Here is a 26,628-nt window from a genome sequence, read left to right on the forward strand (position 1 = left end):
TAATTATAGTCTACTGCAAACAGATGAGGCACATGATGAGAAACCCTCCTCCCGCTGTGTTGCTTTCAGTTTCATCTTGCAGGACTTTTTTATCGGGGTCATCTATCTTGTATTCATCTATTAGCTGTATTAATTTATTGTATTAATTTACTACTGAGCAAATTATGTGTCGCAGTTATAGTTTTTTATTCAGTTTCTGGATTTTTTGGGTGGGGAGGTTTTTTTTTTTTTGGTTTTTTTTTTTTTTTTGAACTTTGGAGGAATATAAGTGTTTATAGATACTTTAATATGGTTCAACTTATAAATAAGTCCAATGTCAGCAGACATGCAGGCTGTTAACCAGCTGGGTGCCATTGTTTATCGTTGTGAAAGTCTGCAATTTGAGCCGTGTATTAATCTGAGTCTTAATTTAGATCAGAATGTAATGAATATTATGGTATTCTGAGCTTGTAGAGCTGTCAATACTTCAGTAGTCACATAGTAGAGACTGTAGAGATTGACTGGGAACATGCTGTGGAACAAAGGTCCCTGAACTGGATGAACTGGATGAGCTTTAACAAAGTGGTAACAAAGTTGAAAAATGAATTCAACTCATACTCTCATGGCTACTTGAAACGGACTCCATAAGCAGAAATAGAAATTTGTACGGCCTGGTACAAAAAACAGCTTTGCTTTCTGTATCTAACTTATGCTTTCATGACAGTTGTGTATATAGGGAGTTTATTTATTTAGTTTTTGAAAAAATTCAACCATCAAATTTTTACTGAGGCTAAACGTTTGGGCATGGCAAAAGGTAGAGGCAGACACAGAAACTGCTGCTGCTAGCAGGTTTGTGCTTCACCGCTGCTGATTCGAGACACTGCAAAAGGGCCTCTGTGGTGGCGGTGTATTTTGGAGAATTTATCATTTAATTGTTTGGCAAATAAAATTGCCTTTGTGTGGATAACTAATAGAGTAAAATCAGTAGAAGTCCAGTATTTCTAATAATGGACTGTCTGTGGATAAATATTGCTAGCTGAGCTGGCTGTTGCTAGCAAACAGTAAAGCTCAGGGCAGATGTGTGGTGCAGATGGAGCTCGTCTTGAAGTGACAGGAATGAAACATATTCGTTGTTGATGGTTAGTCTAGCTCACAAGCTAGCACTTTCTGAGTGGTGTAAAGGGACAGTTGTATTAAACTGCACTACAAATGGTACAAAATGGTGCAGATACAGTAGTAGTGCACAATACAAGTTAACAGCTTGTGTCCTTGTGCCAGCTCTCAAATGTCAGGTGATGTCAGAGGGGAATTTTAAACTTCTCTTTTTAACAAATGTCCAACTTCTGCCATAATACGAACAGTGTCACTGTAATAATGAAGTGTCACACAGTGCTTGTGAGTGTAACGTTCCCCTAAACATGGCAGGGCAGGTAGAAGACGACAGGTGTACTTACAAAAATGACTTGTATTTACCTTCCCTAGGCTTAGTGTTTGTCTCCAGATTCTGTGGCCTGCACGCTGATAATAACCCGGTTTTAAAAGAAAAGCGGTTGTATTTCATACCAATAGATAGAAGAATGCTACATAATGTGTCCAACCACAGTGGAATTATTAAAGATGCATTAATTTTAATAACAAAGCCAACAGCTGAGTAATCGAGACCTTGTGGAGGCAGAGCACTTTGGGACTTTTTGGCTACAAAATTAGAGCCTTGATTCAGCCATGGGAGTGAGACTGGTGATTAGAAGGGCTTATGCAAGTGCGCGTGAGTGGGCTGGTGGGACACACACATGCACACGGAAATGTAAAGCACGCATGCCCAAACGCATGAGTGCACATGTGATTAGGTAGCCCAGACAACCTCTGACAGTCGTTCCTTCTTCCACACCAAATGTAATTACCGCTGTGCAACCTTTTCTTTCATCGTGAACAGCAGAAATGTCAAGAGGTCTGATTTTTCTCAGGCTTTCTTCGGTGATCGCAGCTACGCCATGTTTGCCTACAATAACAGTTTATTCTCAGATTGGTCAAATGTAGTGCATTCGTGTGAGCCTCTGTCTTGTGTGTGGATATTGGCTTAAAAATTAGGCTTAAATGCCTTTTGTTGATTAGTGAGTGTACCTGAGATCCAATCATGACAATCTGGATTGTACTTGTTGTAGTGTTTCACTGGTTCACGGGCTGTGATCATGATTGTTTTTGGGGTAAAAGCAGTCTGACTAAAATGAATGTTCGCCGATCATTGCGTATGGTGCGGTTATTGCCAACCGCAGGATCCATGCCAAATGCAGATGGGCTCTAAAGTCTTTGAAATGGAAATAGTGCTGCAGAAGGCGGATGCCCTTTGTCGCTCTCCAGCTCCTTTCTCAGGTGATGGAAACTGAGTCAGAAATTAACCTCTGACCTCTTGCATATGTATATGCGTGTGCATGGGTAGCGATTGCTGTGGTCCCATTGTGAAGAAGTGTTGTGTTATCATAGTGGAGATGTTTTTTTTGTTGTTGTTTTTTTAACTCATCCAAGGTCCAGGAATTGATCAGGCTGCAGTGAAATCCTTCACATTGTCTCTTTCTTATACGTCTTATTTCTTCTGTGTTATAGATGATCAAAAACATGTCTGATTACAGTCTAGAAATGATTACTGTCTGCCTGCACTGTGGTGGCAGCTTTACAAAAACAGCAACACAATGCTTCTATTGCACATACAAAAACCAAACCCCATAATCATAGAGCTAATAAAAAGGCAGGTTTATTAAGCTTATTTTCTTTGGAAAATAGCCTCGGCCTTGCCTCTGCTTCCTCTCGCTTTCTCCCTTTTCTCTCCTCCCTCTGTGTCTGAACCCAGTGTCCCCTCCCAGCGAGCTGTTTTCTAGCTGCTTGTCTTGTGACGTGTTGCGGAGCATCTCCAGAGAGCTGCCTGTTTATCTCTCTCCCTCCCACCAGTGTAGCAGCCGTGTGCATGCTCTGCTGTGTCTTAATTGATGAAATGTTAGAGGTCTCATGAGATTTTTTTTCTTTCTTCTTCTGGTGTGGGCGCATGCGCGTTTTTGATTGCATTTGATTGTTATTCTGCGCATTAACTTTACGATGGCTAAAAATGTCTACTTATTGAATTAGTGTTGATCCAGCAGCTTTAGTCAGCTAAGATATATTTGCCCAGGTGAACGCATCCTCTCAGGGCTGCCATTGAGTGCATCTACCTGCTGTGCACACTGTTGTTGGCGTCAGTGATAATGAGCGAATCCTGCAACAAGACAACCGGACTGCAACATTTTGGAGAAGAATTGCACACTGGATGGGTTACAGTTTTATTTCTGTTTATTTTTGCTCCAAGCCTTCTCTCACAGATGCCCATGTAGAGTTTACAGGTAGTAGCAAAACGCAAATGTCAAACATATCCTAACAAAATTTTTCATTTGGTCTCACTGAGACAGAAAAATAGAGAAACACCTATTGATTTGCATAGCAGTAAAGCTAAACTGGCAAACAGAAATCCATTTGCGAGTTTACTGAGTCGCCAAAAGTTATTGAAATTCCAAACAGGCGTCTTTTTGTGTGTACTTTGTTTGCACCACCTGCTGCACCCTTTTTCATTTTGACACTAGGTTGGTACTTGACCTTCTCGAGATGGGCAGCTTCATTGTCTTACAGCCTTTTAGCCCTGTTTAGATTTAATGTAGAGAAATAAGTGAAAACTTGTCCGATTCTCGTCACCATGTCTACTTGCAGCAAAAGTAACCAACGACATGCATAAACGCACATGAGGAGGCCTTAGGATGTGTGACTCCAGGGTTTACAGTCCTGGCGAGTTATTCCTGTGGCAGACGCTACACGCAGATTGCTGCTGAGGCTGAGGAATGCTTCGTCATGGCACTCGGGCAGGGTGGCGCACGGGAAGGGGGGAGACTCAACTTAGTCTGCAAGTAGCTCCCGGCAGCAGTGGGAGACGAGAGAGAGCAGGTTGTTTTGAAGCAGGAGTTTGATGTGTTGTACGTATGATGAAAGCAGGCTGTTGTTCTGGTCGTGCTAGCTCGTTTTCTACAATTCATCACCACGTGTAGCCGGGGCGTCGCGTAAATGTAGTACACTCTTAGCCTCGGTAGAGACTTCCATGAATATTCAAGCACATCTTTTATCAACGCTGTTCACAATCTCAGAACACAAACACTCCTTTTTGAGGAACGGGCTGTGAACTGTAGTGGTCAACAGCATATTTCTCATTCAGTCATTGCTACATTTTCTTCTCTCAGGGTTTTAAACTGGCAACCCTCCCACAATCCCACTGCTAACCTTTTGCTCAGGGCTTCCAAATACTTCCCGTGCTGATTCATCAGCCTTATCTACTATGGCTGCCTATTGGAATGCTAAGTGGCTAACTACACTGTTGTGTACTTCATATCTAAGCCATGATCAGCTTTTGCTGTAGCTCAGTGTAAGTGTGATTGAAGGGGATCACTGATAAGCCCCTGTGAAACACATATTATATAAAGCACTACAGGAACCTGTCTCAGTTCACTGTCAGGTTCAGCAATTGAGTGTGATGTTGGTGTCTCTCTCTTCACATCAGGCTGTGCTTATCCTAGCATCTCAGTCAGGCACTGTCTCTTACACATATGAGGTTTTTGTGCTTTCATCTGTCAGATCATTGGCTGTTAGTTGCTCATACTGTTATATCTGTGTTGTGTATGGCTCACACCCTAATAACAAATCACCGTGCCTTACGTGCTCTTTTCAGATAAGTGCATTGTTTTAGTAGTGCTGTCATGCTGTCAGGGGTGGGATTTGGTTGTTTTGTGTGAGCTGGCTTCAGGCTGAGGCACTGGAGCTCGGGTCTCTTCACGATGTCATCATCTCATGAATTTTTCACAGGCGGCCTTCATGTGTGGGTGTCACATAGCAGACTTTAGTTCACAGGCAGGGACGCGAGCAAAAAGAAGCCGTGATCCGCTCCGAAACATAAATAAAAACGACGTGGGGATATATGCGGTTATGAGTGAGATATAAATCACATTGTGATATTTGGTGGCGCTGACTCAGCAGCTTGCATAGGTGTTGTGATACATAAACTAGCTGGGGTTGCAGAAGTGAATATTTTCTGAATATGAGGAAGTTTTTGTTTTGCTTTTTTACTTACCCATCAGGAGGCTGTTAATATAGCAGGTGCTACAGTATGATTTTATTGTGGGGAGGTACTTGACTAGAATGTGTGTGTCTGTGTCTATGTGCTTGAAAGTATTAATAAATGCCCATTTTGTAGTCTTGCCAGCACTCAGAGGCTGCACTCTACCCACTCTTGCCTTTATACAGGTGTGGAGACTGCATTCACTCCAGAGCAGAGTGGAGCAATGATTAGCCAGCTTTTCACTGACCCTCTCTGCAGCTTAGAGACGGTTTTATTGGGAAGGGGGCACTTCAGTAAATGACAGCCTCAGGGTATGTGAGCTCACCCTAAAGTATCTAGGCTAAACTTTTTATAGGACTGGCAGGGTTAGCTGGAGTGTGTGAACACAGGTGCTCAATCTAACAACTAGCGTCTCAATTTAAGAAGTAGTCCTGTGTGATTATACACCAGAGAAAGACATAGTTCTATACGTAGTTGACCCACTTGTCCTTGGATGATGAAAGAAACGTGTACTGCAGGCCTAAAAAGACTCTCTCCAAGGGGGTCAGATTGGACGTGCAGACATTATTGCTCATTTAAGTCGTAGTGTTAGGATCTGGGTCAAAGTCAGGGTAAGAGTGAAGAGACAGAAAGTTGGGGGAGCTTTCAAAGACTTTTTGTTGCTTTGTGATGTGAGTGATGGCTGATGAGCAGGATGGCTCCCTGTAATGTATCTTGTGAGTGTATGTAAGCTATAAGAAACTTATAACAGATGCATTAAGACACCTGTTATGGATTAATCGGAGCAGTTTCCTGTCTGCCAGTCATTTAGCTGTAATCCTGGCACAGCAAAATCAACCCTGTAAGTAAGAAAGAAGTTGAAACAATTGATTTTTATTGATAATGTCTCTACTAGTTCTATTTTGTGACTGTAGACAAATGAGCCAACTTTATTGGGATTTTTGTTCATTTTGAGAAATCTCTGCCTATGGGGCAGACTGATTTTTGAAGTTTTAGTTACAAAGTTTACCAGCTAGCTCACAAAAGCCCCTTCAGTGGATCCCTGCTCTTTTCCAAGTGTGCTCATCGGACTGAAAAGCGGTGAGCCAATTGGCTTCATCTGCATCACTGTCACCCCATGTGACAGCCGTGTGGAGGAGGTCTTACTCTCTTCTCCTGTTGTTTCCTCTTTTATACCACAAACAAGTGTGCAGAAAGCTTTAGTTATGCAGCACTAACACTAAATACCTTGGTACACCTTGGTTTCTTTGTTGCTGACCTTGAAGATATCGTAAATCAAGAACGAGGCTTGGTAAATAAATCATAAAGGGTTGACTTCTATCAGCTTGTGATAGCAAACTAGCAAACTAAAGTTTGGATATATCTTATGTGAGAAGGCTCCTTTAGATAGTTTGGTTTATTGGACAAATACAGCCCAGTTTGATCTCTAGTGGGATAGACCATTCAAACCATTAAATAACCAGTAATCTTTTTCTTTTCTTCTTTCTTCTTTTGCTACAAAAACAAAACCCAAAACATCCTAAATATGTTTACACTGATTAAAAAATTTCCTCTGCTAAGTAAGAATATAAAGCTGTTAAGGCGTACTGTTCAAACAGCTCTTTATCTTCTGTCATCATAGAAACACTAGTGTTCTTCTGTGGGGTGGGGCTGGTTTCCTTGTCGGTAAGAAGGCTGTAAAACTGGCAGGGAAGTTGAAAGATCAGATAAGCACTCTCATAATAACTTTAATTTTAAATGAAGTGGAAAGTTTAAAATGATGCCCTCCTATCCTGCAGTTTTCACACTTTGCAAAGCCATCCATTGGGTCTAGATTGGACCCTTTGGCTGTTTTCTGGCCTGTGCTTTGCTTCATTTCTTCCACTACATTGAACTTTTTACTCTTGTCTTCTGGCCAAAAGTGTGCCTGTGAGTTTTCTGATTGAGACCAGAGATCACACTTTGATAGCTCATTTGTGCTTCCTTGTCTTGTTTGTGACAAGTGCAGTGTTTTGGCTTTTATATACCAACGTAATTCCGCTCGGTATCCAAGGAAGGAAACCATTACATCATGACTCAGTTAGTAAAAGTGGAGACAAATTAATAAGTGTCTAGGGTTCTGTGTGTGTTAATGCTACTCTCTCATCTTTGCCCACTTCCTGCTTTGTCTCACAACTCTGCATATGTTTTGCTTTGAAACCCACGACTGGCAAAGCGGCCATAATTTTCCATAACTTTAACATCCATCTCATGTCTGTCCAATCCTAGGAGTGTCCAGCACTGTTCCTCCTTATCATTATTACCACCAGCCACCGTTGCTATGGTTTCAGTGTTCAAATCCTGAGGGGACAGTTTCTCATCGATGCACGGAGCTAATTACTTACACAGCCAACGTGACAGTCCCCAACCCTCCTGTCAAAACGACTGGTTTTGTACCGGCTGCCCGTCTGCTTGTTTGACTTCTCTGTGCATTTGCATAAATCTGATAGCGACCCAAGCAATCGCTTGACGTGAAGCTAATGTTGATAGTGGAATAGCCAGGGGTCAGCACGATTATAGTTTCACACATCCCGTAATAGAGGCCTCTAGAGACTTATTGGAATTTTAGTGTCATACAATACCGACAGTAAGCAGAGCAGGAGAGATGCAATTTTACACCATGTTTTCTTTCATTGTAACATGCAGTGTCTGCAGTGATATAGCACTGATGTTTTGACTGGGTCTTTTTCTGTCATGTTTGCTTTTTTCCTGTTAAACTGAAGGGATAGAAATCTGAAAGATCGGACGGTAATGATTATTCGCTTTGGAGACTATTTCTTAGGAGCTAATTGGTCAAGGTTCAGTCAAAACTGAAATGGTGTTCACCAAACGAGGTATCAATGCGACACACTAACTTAACTCTAACTCTAAAACTGACCCATTCAGAGTTGATATTACAGCTTCAGGGTGACGGCGTCTTAAATGCTCGTGCACTGCAGTCGTGGAAGGAAAGCACTGCGTTGCACAAACTTTGTTTTCTGTGAAAAGCTTTCCATTTTCTTCTTCCTTCGTATTAACTAAAGTCTTGGCAGGCGATATAGGCGATACTGCCACCATAGCTTCCTGTAGTGTACTGCAGTTACAAAAGCACATATGACGTGTTGAGAATTTTATTTGTGGCCGTCATCGATTATGCCGACCAATCGTTTCAGCCCTAAACAATTGGTCGGCAATCGACACCTAATTCGGCACACCTTGCTAGTACCATGTTGGCCTTGAGAACTGCCTTAATCCTTTTGTGGCACAGATTCAACATGGGTGCTGGAAGAATTCCTCAGAGATTTTGGTCCATATCGACATGACAGCATCACACAGTTGTTGCAAATTTATCAGCTGCACATCTATGATGTGAATCTGCTGTTCCAGCCCATCCCAGAGGTCCTCTATTGGATTGAGATTTGGTGGCTATGGAGTGCATTGGAGTACAATGAACTCATTGCTCATGCTCAAGAAACCAGTTTGAGAATATTTGAGACTTTTGCATCTAAACCAAAGCAGCAGGAACCCTGTTTGTTGACAGGTGAAGGTGAAGATGGCTAAGTATGGAAGAATAGCTCAATCAGCCACAATGTTAAAACCCCCCTCACTATAGTGTGGGTCCTCCTTGTGTATACTGGAGTGGATCCTTTGGGACTGCATGGAGGCCATGGATTTGAACACTTGGGTTTCTTTGTTGTGTCTCTTGACTCGTTCCTGTGCAGTTTTATATGTGGCAGAGAACTTAATGTTGTTCAGAGATGTGCTGATCTACAGTCTTCTGTCTGTTGTTAAGCAACATCATGATAATCATTGTAATATGATCCGTTATCTCTGAAGGCACACATGATTTCCCACTCCTATGTAACCTCGAAATTATGTAACCAATTCAGATAACATACGCTAATACTTAATCTCTGTCCTTCTGAAGCCACTCGCCATTTCAGGTCAAATATCATTTGTTTACCGATTACATGTTTCATATTCAGAGCATATACTAGAAATATATGTTGAAAAATGGATGCTAGGCATAAGGTGAGATAGATCCTCTGATGTCCTGTTGCTAATAAGTGAAAATATCTGCCTTAGTATCAGCTCAGCTTCTACAATCATGCTTTTTAACTAAATCAAGAGAATGGGGGAAAACTGTCACAGCCTTGTTATTCATTAATTATTAAATAGATGATTTCGACATAGCGGTCACAATCCTGTTGTGTCTGCTGTAGAATAAAGACGTTAAAAGATGATCATTGCTTTGATCTTATGTCAGATTTGAATCCATTTGAAAAAAGTCCTGTGGGCCGGTTGTGACTGCATGTAAACGGATGTATAAATTAGCATCAGACAGTTCGGAAAATCGTCCTCTCCTGAGTTGCGCAGTCAAACATGGTTGAAACCAGCTTTAATTTACTTCCACAGAGTGTTAAGAGCTAAATATTCTCACCAAGTGGATTTCTTTGAAAGGACCCGTTAGCCTTCCAGCAGTGAAATAATTGAGCTGTCATTGCATTACTGGGGTTTTTCCCAATCATCGCTAGGCTCGTGCAATTCTGTGAGGACGATTGACACTGTGTTTTTTTAAAAGCTTCCTCATTGAAGGCTCCCTTTAATGTCTAGTACCAATTGGCCTCTCTTCCGCTCTCTCTAGCTCTATTTCTGTCTCAGCTTCTCCATCGCTCTCTCTCATCCCTCCCTCTGTGTGTCTGCCTGTCTTATTTTCCTGCTCTTCTGTGTCAGTGCTCAGCAAGTTCATACAACTGCTTTCAAGCCTGGAGATCTGTGAAATAAACACAAATGTTGGCCTGGCTCACGGACACGGCGCACACTGAATAATGATTACATTTTGGGGACTGAGTGCTGCAGCTGAGGCAATACACAAACCAGTCTCCTCTCTAGTTGCCGTTAGGGACGCAAAAAAGACCATCACCATGACGAAACAAGCGCATTCAGGCGGAACCCCACCCCAACAAGCTGTTCAGTGACCGCATCAACTTAAAGCATCAACTTAGATATTTTGAATGCAGATGTGTTTGAAAATTTGCTATGTTGATGCACTAAGATTGCAGATATGTTGGATGTGTGCAGCTGTATTGTAACTTGGAGGCGGGGGGGGGTCCTCACTCTGAATCAGCCTTTGGGAGGTGTGAAACTGAAACGCGTTGCTGTCATTTATGAATATTTGCTAAACCATAAACATCTATTGTCCAGAAATTAATTAATTTTCCTTTGGCTCCAGCTAAAACCTTATTAAAGGGTGCCAACAGTTCCTCTGGGAAGGAAATTGGTGGCTGCACATAGATGTCAGTTTCCAGATTGGTTCTGAGTAACCCTTTGGTTTTTAATCTGATAATTCAAACTTAAAGCAGACCTGTTGTTCTAATTTCCAGTTCCATATTTTTATTCTTGGACTCTACAAGAGCAATTTACCATGATACACAATTGAAAAAAATCCTTTTGTGTCTTTTACTGGGCCTCTCTTCATCCTGAAACAGGCCTTTTAGCTCTTTTCCCTTGAAGGACATTCTCTTTAAGCCAGCTTTCCTCTGATTGGCTACCACTTGTAAACAGAAGGTTTCAACAGTGTTAGCCATGCAGGGCTATATAAAATAATTAAAAACAGTGAAAACTGAGGACTTTTCAGTTTGGAGGGATAATTTCTGCATACATTGACCTGATCATTTGAAACTTTTGGCCATGCATAATATGAGCTTTCAGTTATTAAAAAATATGTAAAATACTGCCCACAGATTCCTATATTTGACTTATTTAACATGTTGTCACTTTTTTTTCTGTCTTTCAGAGGAAATCAAAGAAGAATCGGAAAAATTAAGGTAAGCAGTTGATGAATGGAGTCACACAATAAGGCAGCAAAGGTCATTTCACGGGTTTTGTCACTCCCGGCGTGTTCAGGCACTGTAAAATTCATGACTCACTTGCAAGTCTTTCTGCTGCTTTTGCCTGTGTTCAGACGCGTAAAGGGGATTAAAACTGTGTATGTGTGTGTGTGGGTGTTCATGTGCATGTCTCTGGTGTGTTTTTGTTTGTGGCTCTCTGCCTGGCTTGTTCCCAACAGTGCCTTGCCTTCTCATTAATGGATTTCTTCATGAAGCTCTGCCTAATGCCTGTGTGTGTGTGTGTGTGTGTGTGTGTGTGTGTGTGTGTGTGTGTGTGTGTGTGTGTGTGTGTGTGTGTGTGTGTGTGTGTGTGTGAATGTGTGGGGTGCTCATGAATGGGCTTCGAAGTAACATGGGCTTTGGAATGAAATGTAGCATGAATGCCACCTCGCCTCTTTCCCATCCTTTCTTCCTCACGCCAGCTCATTTTTATTTCCCACTTACATTTCTGTCCTTCATCATTTTCCCCTTCGCACACAATCCTTCCCTATTATTTCACTCACTTCTCTCCAAATTAGATTTACCAGGGACTCAAAATTCATCTGAATTTTAAGGTTAGGGATTCTGTGCAGCCAGCACCAGGCTCGCAGAAGTATTGCTGCTTGTGTTTTCACCTCAGGTGCTTTACAACTCTTTTCGGATAGATGCAATACTCTAGCTTTGCTACTTATGAATACAAACACCGTGGTTGAGCCTGCAGCCCAGTTTAAATAGGTTTGTGCATTCATTCTGTAATGTAATTGCAATAGTAGGCATGGGCAGTGTCTAACTAAGTACATTTCAAATCACTGTTTAAAATCAAATCTTGTTACGATAGCTAAATGTATGCAAAGGAAACAGGTACTAAGCATTACTGGCTAATCTAATCACTGTGATATTTAAACAAAGCAGCCACATAAAGCTCTTGTTGTATGAAAACCATTAATGGTGTTTTAGGAAATTATTCCAGAATCATTTCATAATCTTAAAAAAATCTCTTATCAGTTAACTACCACACCACATAAAGGCCTGAAAGATCAAACATTTAAGCTCTACAAAGCGACCTGCACTCGGTACAGTTTACATGAGTTTACATGAATTAGGTTTTCTCAGTTTTCTGGGACCACTAAACATTGAAACTTTCCAATATTCTCAGGACTTGTTCTGTATCTTGGTTTCAAGTAAGTGTCTTTAAAATTGCATTCTTGCCAAAAGTTACAGTGTCGATAACGCACTAATCTGCAAGACTAGATCCAGCTTTTGGTCTTCCAATAAACCCGTCTGCTATACTTTGATAACATACACTGTAATTAAAGTTAACACATCCAAGCTGCTCAGCCATGGTAACCCATGCTATGAAGCTCCCAGTACACAGCTTTTGTGCTGATGTTAATGTCAGAGGAGGACTGGAGCTCTGTCAGTATAGAGTCAGCAGGGGGTTGTCGACTTTTATGCATTATGTTTCTCAGCACGCAGCGACCCAGCTTTGTAACTTTGAGCTGCTGTGTTCCTAATGCCTTTCACTTTGTAATAATACCACTTGCAGTTGAACTAGTCGAAAGAAATTACACAAACTGCCTTGTTGCAACAGTAGCATCCCGTTACACTGCTACGCTCTTTAGAGCGACCCATTCTTTTACAAGTGCTTGTGAAGGCAGACTGCATGGCGAATTGCTTGGTTGTTTTTTTTGTTTTTTGTTTTTTTATGAACCTGTGGCAACGAGGTGTGTCCTAATACTTTTGTCCATATGGCGTAGCATCTAGAAACAACAACCAGCATTCTGACTTCCTGTTTTGTGCACAGGTCTTTCTTTAAGAATGTCGATACATTTATAAAAAAAAAAAGCTCATAAAGTTAAATTGTCATCAGGAAATGGACACTGGTTTGGAGTCGGTGTGAAAAGCAAAATGGGGATTGCATTTGCCAAAACACAGACTGTTTACCTGCATACAGGCCAAAGCCTGCTGTATGACCGATTTTCTGTCCCTCATCTGAGAACTGTGCTTATTTAAATGCTGATGTATCTTTGTAGAGATTAGCTCAGGATAAAGATGGAGGAAATGCTCTGGTTCTGTCCAAAGGTGACAGATTTGACCAGCCGGCAGCCCTGAAGTCCTGAAGTAGTACACAATAAGATAAATTCTATGCATTCTTTTTGTTTTCTTTGCAAGGAAATTAGATAAGCTTTCTGTGAAACTAAAAGCAAACTGCAGCTGCTAATGAAAGCACATGTGACGTGATTGAGAGCTTGTAAGGAAACATGGCTCCAGTAAGGATTTTTAAGCGCTTGTTTCCAAGATAAAGATGAACCTTTGACTTCAGCATTTAATCGAATGCAGTATTCAGTTACATGTAATAACATAGCTGCAGGATGTGCTGGCTGTGCTGTCTGACTAGAACTCAGTTTTATAGTGTTTATGTTTTATAAGCAGCCTGAGCCTGACATTGGGCTTATAATAAAGGGCTGAGCAGGCCAGGTGACATTAAGCAGGGAGTTCAGGGATAAACCAGTGGAGACGAGCTCCCTGCAGATCCACAACATAATAGCTGAGAGAGAAACTGAGACTGGGTCAGACCAGTAATAAGCTGACAGAGTGGATGCTCTTGCTGAATCATAGCAAAGATCTTTTTAATCATTTTAATGTTGTTGTCCACAATGTTTTTGAAGAAGACTGTAAGCCTGGTAAACGGGTTCATGTTTTCCATTTTTATGCTCGATATTTGTAGCTCCTTCCCTGTCCAATCATCTTTAATTTGTGGTAATTAATACCCATTTCCTCAGCTGCTTTCAGACAACTTATATTATATTTCTTTCCAGCCCTCTAAGCGTTCTCCCTTATTCTGCTCTTCTCTGAGCACCCTCATTTTCCTGGTGAATTCATGCTGCTTGATGCCTCTTTCGTTTTTAACTGGCTCTGAATCCTTTTTTTCCTCTTCTCTTCTTGTACAAGCGATCCGTCCTCGCTTCTTTCTCTGTCTCTGATTGTGCCCTTCTATGCTCGGCGTGGTCGTCCCTTTAAAAAAAGAGCTGAACTCGTCCTTTTTCCGTTGCCAAGACATAAACAATGCAGCCCCCTCCACCGCTAGCCGTCTCCCTCCCTTTCTCTGTTCTTCTCCTCTTCCAGCTTGTGCAGTCTGGGTGTGGTGGTAGCGCTTAGGGATGCTGTAAAGACATGGCTGCTGAAAGCGATGGTCTATATTTTAAGGCTGTCTCTGGTCTTTTAAAAATTCCGAAAAAATAGCTGTGCAGCTACCAGTCGTGCAGGAGGAGATGCTTTATCAGCATGGACCCATGGCAAAGCTTGAATTACAAAACCTCTGGGATTACTACCCCGGGCACTACATTAAATTCAGTGTAATAAAATCTGTTCTTACTATTCACTTTCCCCCTCAGGAACAGGATAAAGCACAGGGTCTTCTTTGGTTTAGCTTGTTTGATGTCCTGCTTCAGCTGTGGAGCAAGCAGAGGTTGTTCTTTATAGTGAAGCACGCCATCCCCGGCGCTTTTTCGTGTTTGTTTCAGGCTTGGATGTCAACAAAAGTGTTAGTGTGTCATGCTGATTTTTATGCCCCGTTTCTTTTCTTGTGACTCCAGATGACAGACGGGACCACGGAGTCACAGTGTTTATCTCACAGTCTCTGTCCCTTTCTTCCTCTTTTTTTAAAATGTATTTATTTTCCTTCCCTCCCCAGTCCACCCGGTGGAGATGGCAAATCAGGTTCCAGCACTTTACCGCCAATCAAATCAAAGACCAACTTCATTGAAGCCGACAAGTACTTCTTGCCGTTTGAGCTGGCATGTCAATCCAAATGTCCCCGCATCGTCATCACCTCGCTCGACTGTTTACAGGTCAGTGGCGGGACAAGTCACACGGCAGGCCCCCGAGTGCTTGCACGAGTGTTACTTTATGGCAGCGAACTGTGTGCTGGGCTCTGCCTTTACTGTATCTTTGGATGTCTTTGAAGAAAAATAAGTTATTTTAATTCCATGCTACCAGGTCGTTTAGTTGTATTTTTGCATATGTGTGTTTACGTCTGCATGTTCGTGTGACTTTTAGAAGCTGATAGCGTATGGCCACCTGACGGGCAGCGCCCCGGACAGCACGGCTCCGGGCAAGAAGCTCATCGACAGGATCATCGAGACCATCTGCGCTTGTTTTCAAGGACCTCAGACTGACGAGGGCGTGCAGCTACAGATTATTAAGGTGTGCTGCCGTCCCCGTCTTCTGACATATCGCAGCTTGTCGCAGACACGCTCGATACACACTTTAGGAAATTTAATTAGCCGACAGTCATTCCTTAAAAGACCACATCTGTGTCTTTATGTGGCTTTGATCTGCAGTAATCTTTAATAACACTTGCTGTTTGTGGCTGCAGCGGAGAATCCTGCTGGACTGTTGAATAATACGATATTATTTTACCTTATTAATATGTATGTCATTTGAAAAACAATCTGTAATTATATTGTAAATATGATTACTTGGATTTTTTTTTTTTTTTCATTTTACCTCAGAGACTTACCTGACAAAGTCAATGATAGTGGCAACTATTTAAGTTTCAATATTAGTTGTGAATCTGTTTTATATTTATTGTTAATAACTTGCTGTCCCTGCTTTGTGGTGTATTGTGTTTTTCTCCTGATAGACTATGTAAAAATGGACAAAGCCACAGTGACTTTGGTTTTAAAGACTTTCACTTAGCTTCATGGCTGCTCCCTTTACACCTGTGAGTGACCCTATTTAGGTCTGTGAGCGGGGATTCCTCCCTCGTAGCTGTGAGGTTATGAGTTTATTTGAAGTTTGTGCATCAGAAAAAGTTCAATAAACTACATTTTCTGACATACTTTTGTAGAGCTGTTCAATATAACGATATATATGGGATGACGATATACAAACGTCTATCGGTATCATTTGTTTCATGGTGTCACAAAATAAACTGTTTACGGCAATATTTTTTCATCGTTTTGACGGCCACTGTAGTGACCTGTAGCTATATTAATTTCTTTTAAGTTCTCTCATTCTCTTATATTTAATGTAACCACACTACGGACGGACAAGCGCCTGTTTTTACGTGTTGTCGTTGGCAACAACGACGGTAAAACCATTGCGTGGCTCCGCTGTCCGCATGTTTGTTTTCCACGTAAACCTTTCACAATAAAGCTCAAGATCCTGTTGAGACTTTTCAAAATAAACTGAATCATGTGAATGAGTATGCAGAGTGTTGACGGATGAGAAGCAAAAAAGAGCCGTCAGGTGCTAAAAAATAAACCTTAGACTCAAACGTTAGAACAGGCTTTTCCCCGCTGCACGCCGTGTAATAAATACTCACAAAGAAAACGGCGGCCGTTACAACTTATGCCTAAAAATGTGTAGTTTCATGCATCGATTAAAACACTCGCCCAGCTGGAAACACTAAACGCAAGTCGAACTGCCCGAGATTCACAGAATTTACAGAAAAATGTTAAATTTTTGTGATTTATATCGTTGTCAGGACGATAAATGTCTTATATGAGATTTTGGTCATATTGCACAGCCCTATACTTTTGAGAGATATTTGCATTTAAGATTTCAAATGCTGGAAGTTTGCTGAAATGTCCAGCTGTTCTTGACTGCATCAGTGTTTGGCTTTTGGTTTTTTGCGCAGCTGCGATTCTCGGCTTTTTCTCATCCTGCGTCAGCAGTTAATGGTAGTTTTTGGTCTTTCCTTTCAGGCTCTCTTGACAGCGGTGACGTCTCAGCATATAGAAATCCACGAGGGTACTGTTCTGCAGGCCGTCCGCACCTGTTACAACATCTACCTGGCCAGCAAGAACCTCATCAATCAGACCACAGCCAAGGCCACGCTCACACAGATGCTCAACGTTATCTTCGCACGCATGGAGAATCAAGCAGTATGTTCGAAGCCTCTGTAAACACCGAATCGCACAGAATTCTGTTTATGTAGAGACTCCGTGGACAGCTCATCTTTGGAGCGCCTGTCTGAATCACTGATGCTGTCACTAATGCATAAAAGCCAGTGAAGCTAAAGTGAATATTAAATAAATTCTAGCGCTAGCCTAAACAAATCTATGCTGCAGTCAAATCTGGAGTCAGAGTGGATTGGAAATAATGTCTTTGCTTTCTGTGACTGGTTTACTCGAGCCACCAGATTTAATTAAAAGCTGCTGTTTGCTTTGTGTCCAGAGGGACATTTTAGTTAATGCCTTCAGAAAAAAAGGGAAAAAAAGCTTGCTCTAATGTCATCTTTTTCTTTTTGAATGACACTTTTTTCCCCCTTCCTCACCTGCCTCCCTCCTTTCCTTTTGGACACATAGCTTACAAATCACAGGCTATCTTGGTCTCTGGCCTCCAGAAAGCGTGACCGCCAGGTAAAGCGTGCAGGACTGCCGTGACATGCCTGATCCGACCTCTTCTAAACTCTTCTCTGTGCATCTGTGTTTGCGCATTAGAGCTTTTTTTTTCTTTCCTTCCCTCACTCATCCATTCATGCACTCATCCGTTCTCTCCTCCTTTTTGCTCCTGCACCGCACAGGAGCAGGTATGCTGTGCACTTCTTCCACCGTATGCTTGCTGTGGCTTCTGTTGACTTGCCTACAAATCATCTCGCTTTCCTCCCGCACCAGTTAACATTTTAGTTTACAGTCACACCTGGGCACGGTAAACGCTGTACAAGCAGGTCAGCTGCGCCCGTCTCATTCCTGACGAGTTTTCTTATGCTTTGCTTCTTGAGAGGGCTTTCAGAACAATGAGCCATTGATACCGAGTCAGACGGAGAAATGCGAGGCAGGAGTCGGTAGACGAGGCAGACTTTGAGGCAGAGGCCTATTGTTGTGCTGTCACTGCCTGCGTAGTGCTGCTGCTGCTGCACAGGGAGATCCACTTTCGTGTGTCTGTGTGTAGAAGTACTCTGCACGCTGTGATCACAGGCACAAAAACGCGCTCATGTGCAGCCTTCACTATCCGACTGAGGTGGCATTTAAATAATGAGCTTAGTTTGTCTTCGCCCAACCCTCCCAGTCGAGGCGCCTTCGTCCTGTCCCGTTACCGTCACTCGTATTCAATACTAATCGTTTCATTCGCAATGCCGTGTCACTGAATCTATTCGATTACATCTAATGCGAGAAGATCAGCAGTCTGGTTTAATTATCGAGAGTGTTGATTTGAGAGTAAGACACAACGAGTTTAATGAGAGGAGTCAGTTTTTGGTTTGCTTTGTAAGAATTAGAATAGTCAAATGATTGAATGTAATAATACTGATAGTGTAATTGTGTCTTATGGCTAGTAATGGATATGAGACAGGCTAATTCGTTGAAACAAATTCATTTTGGCTCATTTGTTCTTCTAATTAAAGCTCTGAGAGAGTCTGCCGTCGCTCGAAAGATCACATTGTTTGGTAAATGTGTTACACTGTTTGTATTTTCATCTGTAACCCACGTCCCCCCCTTCAAGCTGCTGCGCCTCTCCTCTTTGACTCTTGAGTCTGTCATTTGCCTTTTAACCTTTATTGTCGGCAAATCATCACACGCACGCTCAGATGGCAAGATGCAGCGCTGGGTTCTTGTTAATTTAGCTCGGCTGAGAGAATCTCCGCTGCTCGTAGTTATTTTTTTTCCTCGTACGATCGGTGTTTGCTGTCAAGCACTGAAGTGTTATACTGTTTTTTTTCTTAAATATCTCTTTGTTTTCTCAGAAGCCTTTTCCAGGAGGCAATCAGCACAACTTTCACAAACATGTAATGTTTTTTTTAATAGATTATGAGCATGTGCAAATGATTTATGACCCACTTTTGGCCTGTGCCCTGCCCGGCTAAAGCATGGCAACACTTTGCGGCGCTCCCCGTCAGAAGCAGCAGTTGCACATGTCAGCTGTGACACATCAGCCGGGACAGCCATTTTTCCACCAGAAATATTTTGCAGCACCGGCGGGTTAGAGTAGACCCCGTTGACACGGGCCAGCATGAACCGATTCCTCGAAGTTTGTCTCATTGCTGTTTTTTTTAATGGCATGTCTTTCTTCTCAGTGCGTGCATTTTCATACGCATCTCCATATGAACACACATCTGATGTATGCTGGCAAACTGTATTGCTTTTTTTTGTACACTACAACTACAATCTGTAGTCATCTTTTGTTCTCTGCTTTGACATCTGGGAGTGTTGTGGCTCAGTGAGTCTTCAGGGAATCTAGACAGGCTGATCAGACTTGTAATTGTTGATAAGTTTGTTTATATGCTTAACCTTTGCTTTTTTTCTCTGTGTGTCTGTGTGTTGCATGCCTCTGTCTTCTATGATGCTTTTGCTGTTCTTTGCATGCTTTGTCTGTCTATGTGTGCTTTGCTGTTTTTTGTCTGTGTGTGCGTATGTGTGTGTGTGTGGGCCCCACCCCTGCTTACAGCTGCAAGAAGCAAAACAGCTGGAGAGAGAGCGGCACAGGCAGCACTCCCCAGTCACTCAGCACACCGAGCCAGACTCCGCCCAGCACCAGACCCACATTCATTCGCCGGCGAAGGGTCCGACACGGGAGGCCAACGGGCCCCTCACCCCTCCGACTCCCAGCATCACCACCCCGTCCACCCCATCGACGCCCTCGACACCGGCCCCGGAGAGCAATGGCAGGTCTGCCCCCAAAGAGCAGGAGGAGCAGAGGGAGCAGGAGGAGAAGGGAGAGAACCCAGACCCAGAAAACGGTTCAGAGTTCTGCGTGGCTGAAAGTGAACAAACCGAGGCAGACCAAGCTACTGCAGCGGCAGAAAGTAAGGGTGCACGCAGAGTTTCTAATTTTTTTTCTATTTTCTCTTTCTCTGTCAGTAGACAATCACAAAATATCTCTTCCCTGATTATGAACCCATTATCTTGCTTTTTTGTTTTTTTAAGTTTAATCTCTCCCTGTGCCACTAAATACCATGTTTGGCCACTAAAGCGATCAACTCTCTCACAGCTAAGTGCTGTTTAACTGCCGCTTTAAATATATCAGGCACACGGCGTAACGTTCAAGAGCACGTGGCATGTCATTTGAGTTGTATCAACTTGTCCAGCGTACACAGCACCTTGAATGCAAACTGTAAAAGCCTCGTGCTTAAAATGCTTTGCAGTTTGGTGTAATAATTAAAAAAAAACCTGCAGGAACCAGTGTTTTCTGTTGCAGATATTTGATACTACAGACAGTGTTGCAGAAGCTCCTTTAATGAGGGAACTACTGTAGAATCTGAAGAGAAGAATAAAAAATGTTTTTTAGTGACATTGTAACTTTTTGCATGCTGACCCCTTTTACTGCACTCCACACGCGGTTTTAAAAGATCTCTAGGCAGTCCTGTAGCGGCCTATGATTTGGGTGCAGCAGAAAATCTACAACAAAATGACAGAAGAAGAAAAGAATCAAGGTTTCCAGACCTTCAGAGAACTGTGCATAAACAAATTCCTGCAAACCTCCATAAACTGAAGCAATGTTGTTAAGAAGAGTGGGCCAAAATTCTTCCACAATAACGTGAAAGACTAATAAAGCCATTTTTTCCAGCCTCTAGCTTTTCACGGGACTCTATACAGAACTTTCTTTTTCACAGGACTGCATGTACAACGTATCAAGGTGTACACTCAGACTTTACATGTTTTTATTTAGGCGCAGCAGCCCAGAAGCATGCAGAGGCAGCTGAGGAGGAGGACAGGGAGACCCCAAACTATGAGGAGAAAGCCCAGGAAATTGTCCAGAGTATTCTGCAAGAGGTGGTCAATACTGTTGCAGGAGGTAAGATTTCTTTTTTGCTTGTTTGCTTAAATCTGTGTTTTATTTTTAAAAGTGGCTGACTGAAGAATAAACCAGCAACCAGCTGCTCTTTATTGAGGCCAACTCCTGAAAGTAGATTTCAGTTTGCTGCCGGAGTAGGAGATCTTTAAATTCTCAAAAACCTGTGCAGATTTGCAGCCATTATGCAAAGCTTACCCCAGACTTAGCGAGTTAGAAGAGTGTTATCTTATAATTTCTCCTCCCGACACTTCCACGGCTCATTCGTGGAGGTGTATGGAAAAAGCAAAGAGCTCTTTCTTTGTGGGTAAAAGCTTAAAAACCTAAAAAAATTCTTTGAGCACACAGAAGAATAGTTCTTTGCTTCGCTAACCTCAGATGAAAGATGGCGTTTATGTTCCAGAGCCGTCTTCTTTCTTTGTAATTCGTCAGGTCGTCAAACTATGTCTAGAATGCTTTTCTCGTCATAAAACCAATTTGTGTCCCTTTTGTAGATGATTTTAAGGTGTTTAAATATTACAGATTAGTGTATCACCCCTGTCGGTTCAACTCCACCCTGCAGGCCACTGCCTGGACCCAGCAAACCTGTGCTCTGACACCAAGGAGTCTGGTGGCGAGGGGGAGCCAGCAGAGTCAGAGCCTGCAGAAGCGGCAACAGAGGGCACCCAGAGCTCCCTGGAGGATGAGGGCACTGTGGGTAGCGACAGCGAGCACATCCATGCCAACGGCATCCCCGGCACACCTATTTCTGCCAGCTTCACCCCCTCCCTGCCTGATGACAGACTCTCCGTCTCATCCAACGACACTCAGGTACCAGGAAACGCAGCTTGCTTACTTTATGTCAAATTAACATCACCTGCAAATGATCAGAGCTTTGACTGTGAACCTTTATGTTACCCTATTTGAATCAAAAGCATGATGAAAGACATGTCACACACACTTTGAATACCTGTTTTGTTTTGTTTTTTTAATTAAGCTAAAGTAGCTATTTTCTACAATTCTTATGTAGTTACAATTTTTCCATTCAGCTGTATGTGACCAATTATGCAGGATTGCACTCCTCAGTGATTGCTGTTAAAGAAATCTAATAGATTTGGAGGCTCATAATCACACACAGTTTATGTTAAGCACTCAACAGGATATAAAGAGTGAAAGTGGCATTTTTTAAAAAGTATTTTTGTTTCTCTGGTTCGTCTGCAGGAATCAGGATCAGCACCGGGCCAGCCGCCAGGTGCTAAATTCTCCCACATCCTCCAGAAAGATGCCTTTCTTGTCTTTCGCTCGCTCTGCAAGCTGTCAATGAAACCGCTATCAGATGGGCCACCTGATCCGAAGTAAGGATACAAATTAAACATAATGACTGCTCTTGTGTGTTATTTGGTTCGTCTGTTTCTGGTTAATATTTTCGACTCCTTTGACTTATGCAAAAAAAAAGTGAGAGAATTATGCTGTGTTAGGAGGGAAAGGTGTGATAGCAGCCTGATACTGAAATAATGCGTGTTTTAGACACAGCAGTAAAAAATACATAAAATGACTTCTGTTTGGTTTCATGCCTGTGAAAACCAATCAAGCAGACTCTCTTAAATTATGTCGGAGGCATTTGAGGTTTCACTTTCTTGAAGGCAGGTTTAATAACTGAGGAATCGGGCGGCAAAAAGCTCCACCTCGGTCCACATAGCACCAAACCCCTCCTGTCGGTTGGACGGCTGGGCCTTGTGGCACCGCACTTCCTAGGTGAGGTGTTTGGGGTATGTCCTGCCAGGAAGAGACCTCAGGACAGAGCCAGCACACTTGGGAGATTATATCTCTGACTTGGGAGCGCGTTGGTGTCCCCCTGTAGACCTAAGAGGGGAGGTGGTCAGTTTGAGGAAAATCTTTGGGTCTTTGCCTTGACTTCTACTGATGGATGGATGGATGACCGAGTGATTAACTGTAAGACCTAACTGTAAGATATTTTTGCTGCTAAACAACTGAAATAATGAATTATCCAAATAGTTTTGAACTTATTTTCTATCCGTTCATTGCTGTATCCCAATCTTGATTACTTAGTTTGCAGTGGAGGAACATATTACTGACATTTATTGAGAAATAAATGAAAATTTTAACGTGGTTATCTAAAAGAATGTGGAAAATCTGTTTTATTTGGATGCTTTCCAGCTGACATTCTCCCTCGAAAACCTTTGTTTGTTAGTAAAATGAATTAGTGATGTATTGTGCTTCCAGTAAAGCCCCCAATGAAAAGCTTCATTTTTTATTTGGTTTCATCTTTGGGATAGACATGCGCAAATGTGAGTCATGGTTTAAATTGAGGATCGCTCCCATGATAACTGCAGTGTTCTGATACATGATGATAAGGCAGACAATGAGCCATCACTCAGCATTTTCTGAATCACTTCCTGGTTTCATCCCATTTTAACTGCTTCCCTTTTTTAACAGCAGAAAAGTATAATTAGATTTGTGCCTTCATGTAATATTTCTTCTGACCCATCTCTGGTTTTCCAAAAAGGGCATGTGATTGGCTTGACCTGATGGCTATAGCTTTTGAGAAACTGGATTTCCCGCATCTGGTTTCTTTGTGAAACTCAATTCAGGCTCTGCTGGCTGGTTTGTTTACTGTTCCGTTTATTTAATCATCTGTCACTTTTATTTTACTTTAATCTGGTGAAATGAACTGCAATCTCAGTCCTTTGCTCAATAGCTTTTTAATGAAAATGTTGAAAATTCAAAAGAAAGAATGGTGTTTGTGTGTTTGTGCCCATTTGTGTGTGTGTGTGTGTGTGTGTGTGTGTGTGTGTGTGTCTGTCTAATGAAGGCCACATCAGTTACCTCAGCACTGATGTGCCGTGTCAGTGCCAGACAGAAACCTTTTACCTTCCTAACAAGGCTGTTCTGCCTCATGAGTCACACTTTGTCACTCTGTCATGAGGGAGCACACAGGCGAAAGTGTGGCTTTATTATTATCATTATCACCATCAGAAACTACTTTGTTTTATTATTTGGTAAATTTGAAGAAATACTTGAGTTTTATTCTAGATTTGCTAATGTGCTAACTACTCTTTTCTGGATATCCTAAGTGGGATAAACTTAAAATAAAGGCGATGCAGTCTCTGGGTATGAAAAGGAGGCCAGCTGTCTTAACCCTGCATTTTTCTTTCTTATTTTAATGCTTTTAGTGTTGTAGTTTTCTTGCATTGTACTAACATTGCATTTCTTTCTTCACAACAATCTGGTTGGCGATAAAGCAGTATGTTTTCCTTTGCTCCATATTTTTTGGCTATTGAAAGAGAAGTAGAGGCACCCTGTTGTTGTGCCACATAAATCCTAATTTGTCCACTTGCCAGAGATGGAAGATATTGCACAGAAGCAGCCAAACCCAGAATATAAAGTAGCTGAAAGTGTGATTTTTGACTCGTTTCGTCCTGCTGCTGCAGGAAAACGGTTCAGACGGGCTGAGGCTATACGCGCAGCAGCTCTTTGATTTGGTTTCCCGAGCATTTCTTTGATGCTGTTGAAGTTTTTAACTCTTTGATGCAGAGATACAGCATGATTTAGTTTTACTGCGCGTTACACTTTTCCCACTTTGTGGAATAACTTTGCTTGAAGGACAGATCATGTCACTTATAGGTACTTTGTTTTAGTGAGATTTTTTTTTCTCTTTTGGTTGCCAAGAGCATTTTGTGACGAAAACTTTTCATGGTTAAAAGCCTTGGGCAGATGATTAGATACATTTTTTGGTTGTTTTATGTAGCGCTGAGCGTTATTGCAGATTTGGATCTGTAAAATGCTATAGTACAGGGGTCTGCAACCCTGAGCACTCGTGCCACAGCTGACATGTGAAGGGTTTAACTGATGGCACGACACGCGGTGAATTAATCTGAGAAGGAGCATTAAAAAATAAATGGCCGGGCCACCGGTGCACATCTCAAATTAGCTCGCATAGACACGTCAGTTGTTCTTCTTAATGATGGTATCTTAGCTAACAACCCCAACTACCAGATTCAACTTGTAATTGGCTAAAAATAACTTACCCTACCCCGTGAGAGGGACGTGGCTAGCTGGCAGTTTTTTCAAGAGATGCTGAAATTTCCACGTTCCGACGCTTTAAATGCTTCAGGAGCTGTCCGCTCAGCGCAGCATCAGCACCACGGAAATACACGGATACATCCATGGACTCGAGACAGGATTCACGATGCATTTTCGGGACTTTCAGGTGTATGGACCAATGTTTTCTTTTTTGATCTAACCAGAAAGCTTTAACGAGCAGCTGGATTTGTCTCTCTTTAACTGGCTGGACACAGAGGACATCGAAATGCAGCTGATTGAACTGAAAAGCTCGACTCTGTGGGGGTCAAAGTTTGCAGAACTACGAACGCAGCTGGAATCCATAGCTGTGTCTGTGCATCTTCACCTGCTGGGCATCACTACCTGACAAGTTTAACTGTGTTAAGAACATTGCAGAGGCCTTATTGACAGTATTTGGCTCTACATATCTGTGTGAGCAGATTTTCTCTCACACGAAGAGTGTCCTTGGGTAGCCGTCTGAATGCTGGATGCTCGGAGACCTGTGTCTCTGAGTGGGAGACCAGAGATCACATTAACATGTGTATCCCTGTATTAACAAACATGCCATCTTGGCCCAGTTTATTTTTCTTATCATTCTTGTGAGGAAACCATAACTAGCATTTGCAATTTTCTGTTGTGTTCCTTTGCTGTTGGTGTTCTTGTTAATAAAAAGTCTATTTTTTTTTTTCTCAAAATAGCTGATCTGCACTATGCCAACGTCTGTGAACAAATATAGTTCTATAAAGTTGTTTTATATAGTGTGTAGCTGTTGATATAGAGCATTATTAAATCTATTGCTAATGCAACAGTTGATATGGCACATTGACTTCTGAGGAAATTTTAGATGGCACTCATCATTAGAAAGGTTGCCGACCCCTGCTATAGGAAATGAAGCCTCACACATTGATATGTGCGCACAAACAAACCACTGCACAGGGTATCTTTTTGTGTTTTCATTTAAGCCCTCTTTTCTATTCAAAGGAGACAGTCAACTCATGATAACAAGCTTATGTTATTGTTGTGGATGAATTTAATTTTGTAACTTTCCAAATGAGAATCAGTTGTTCCCCTTGCTTTCATCAAAGATTTCAACTTCTCTTTTCTCTCCTCGTCTCAGGTCCCACGAGTTGCGGTCGAAGGTCTTGTCCCTCCAGCTGCTGCTGTCCATCCTGCAAAACGCCGGGCCCATCTTTAAGACCAACGAGATGTTCATAAACGCCATCAAGCAGTACCTGTGTGTGGCTCTGTCCAAGAATGGGGTCTCCTCTGTGCCTGAGGTCTTCGAACTGTCTCTCTCCATTTTCCTCACTCTCCTTTCTCACTTCAAGACACACCTCAAGATGCAAATCGAGGTAAAGCATTTGCTTTAAGTTTGGACAAAAGCACTGGGTCTCCTACACAAGAGCTGTCGGCCGTAGAAACCCATGCCGTGAAGCTCCCGGCACACAGTCTCTGTGCTGATGTTAATGCCAGAGGAGCTCTGCAGTTATTGAGTCAGCAGAGACGGCACTCGGGGACCTTTACGTGGTCTGCCACTTCACGGCTGGGTTGCTGTGGTTCCTAAATGCTTTCATTTCCTTTCTGTTACAGCATCACAGTCGTATTCAGTTGTGTTTGTAAAGGCACACTGCATGGCTAACAGTAGGTGTGACCCAGTGCTTTTGTCCATATAGTTTATGAAAGTATTGACCATAAACTGTATATAAAAGATGATTGTGGTAAAACAATTGGAAGCATTAAGTCTGGTATTTCAGTCGTTGCCATCTTGATTATGCAAGTGACAGAAGAAGAGTTTTCAGTTGATATCTCCTTTGTTAGCAGGCTTCATCCATAGACCTCAGAGGTTCATCACAAAGACATGCA

General features: G+C 42.2%; 1 protein-coding gene across 2 annotated transcripts in view; it reads left to right on the top strand.

The window, feature by feature from the left end:
• The window catches only part of arfgef1 (ADP-ribosylation factor guanine nucleotide-exchange factor 1 (brefeldin A-inhibited)), a 50,970-nt gene that overhangs the window by 5,513 nt on the left and 18,829 nt on the right, over positions 1 to 26,628 (top strand). Inside the window, exons 2-11 of one of the 2 annotated variants that reach the window (XM_085173444.1) lie at positions 10,896 to 10,926; positions 14,663 to 14,819; positions 15,028 to 15,174; positions 16,680 to 16,859; positions 17,283 to 17,336; positions 19,360 to 19,717; positions 20,581 to 20,706; positions 21,266 to 21,513; positions 21,904 to 22,037; positions 25,883 to 26,117. In XM_085173444.1, coding sequence (XP_085029570.1) covers positions 10,896 to 10,926; positions 14,663 to 14,819; positions 15,028 to 15,174; positions 16,680 to 16,859; positions 17,283 to 17,336; positions 19,360 to 19,717; positions 20,581 to 20,706; positions 21,266 to 21,513; positions 21,904 to 22,037; positions 25,883 to 26,117 — 1,670 coding nt within the window. The remainder of the gene's footprint in view (positions 1 to 10,895; positions 10,927 to 14,662; positions 14,820 to 15,027; positions 15,175 to 16,679; positions 16,860 to 17,282; positions 17,337 to 19,359; positions 19,718 to 20,580; positions 20,707 to 21,265; positions 21,514 to 21,903; positions 22,038 to 25,882; positions 26,118 to 26,628) is intronic. The other variant, XM_085173445.1, reaches the window with a different exon arrangement.

Source organism: Neolamprologus multifasciatus, chromosome 9 (genome assembly GCF_963576455.1).
Source record: "Neolamprologus multifasciatus chromosome 9, fNeoMul1.2, whole genome shotgun sequence".
In the NCBI taxonomy this organism is placed as follows: Eukaryota; Metazoa; Chordata; class Actinopteri; order Cichliformes; family Cichlidae; genus Neolamprologus; species Neolamprologus multifasciatus.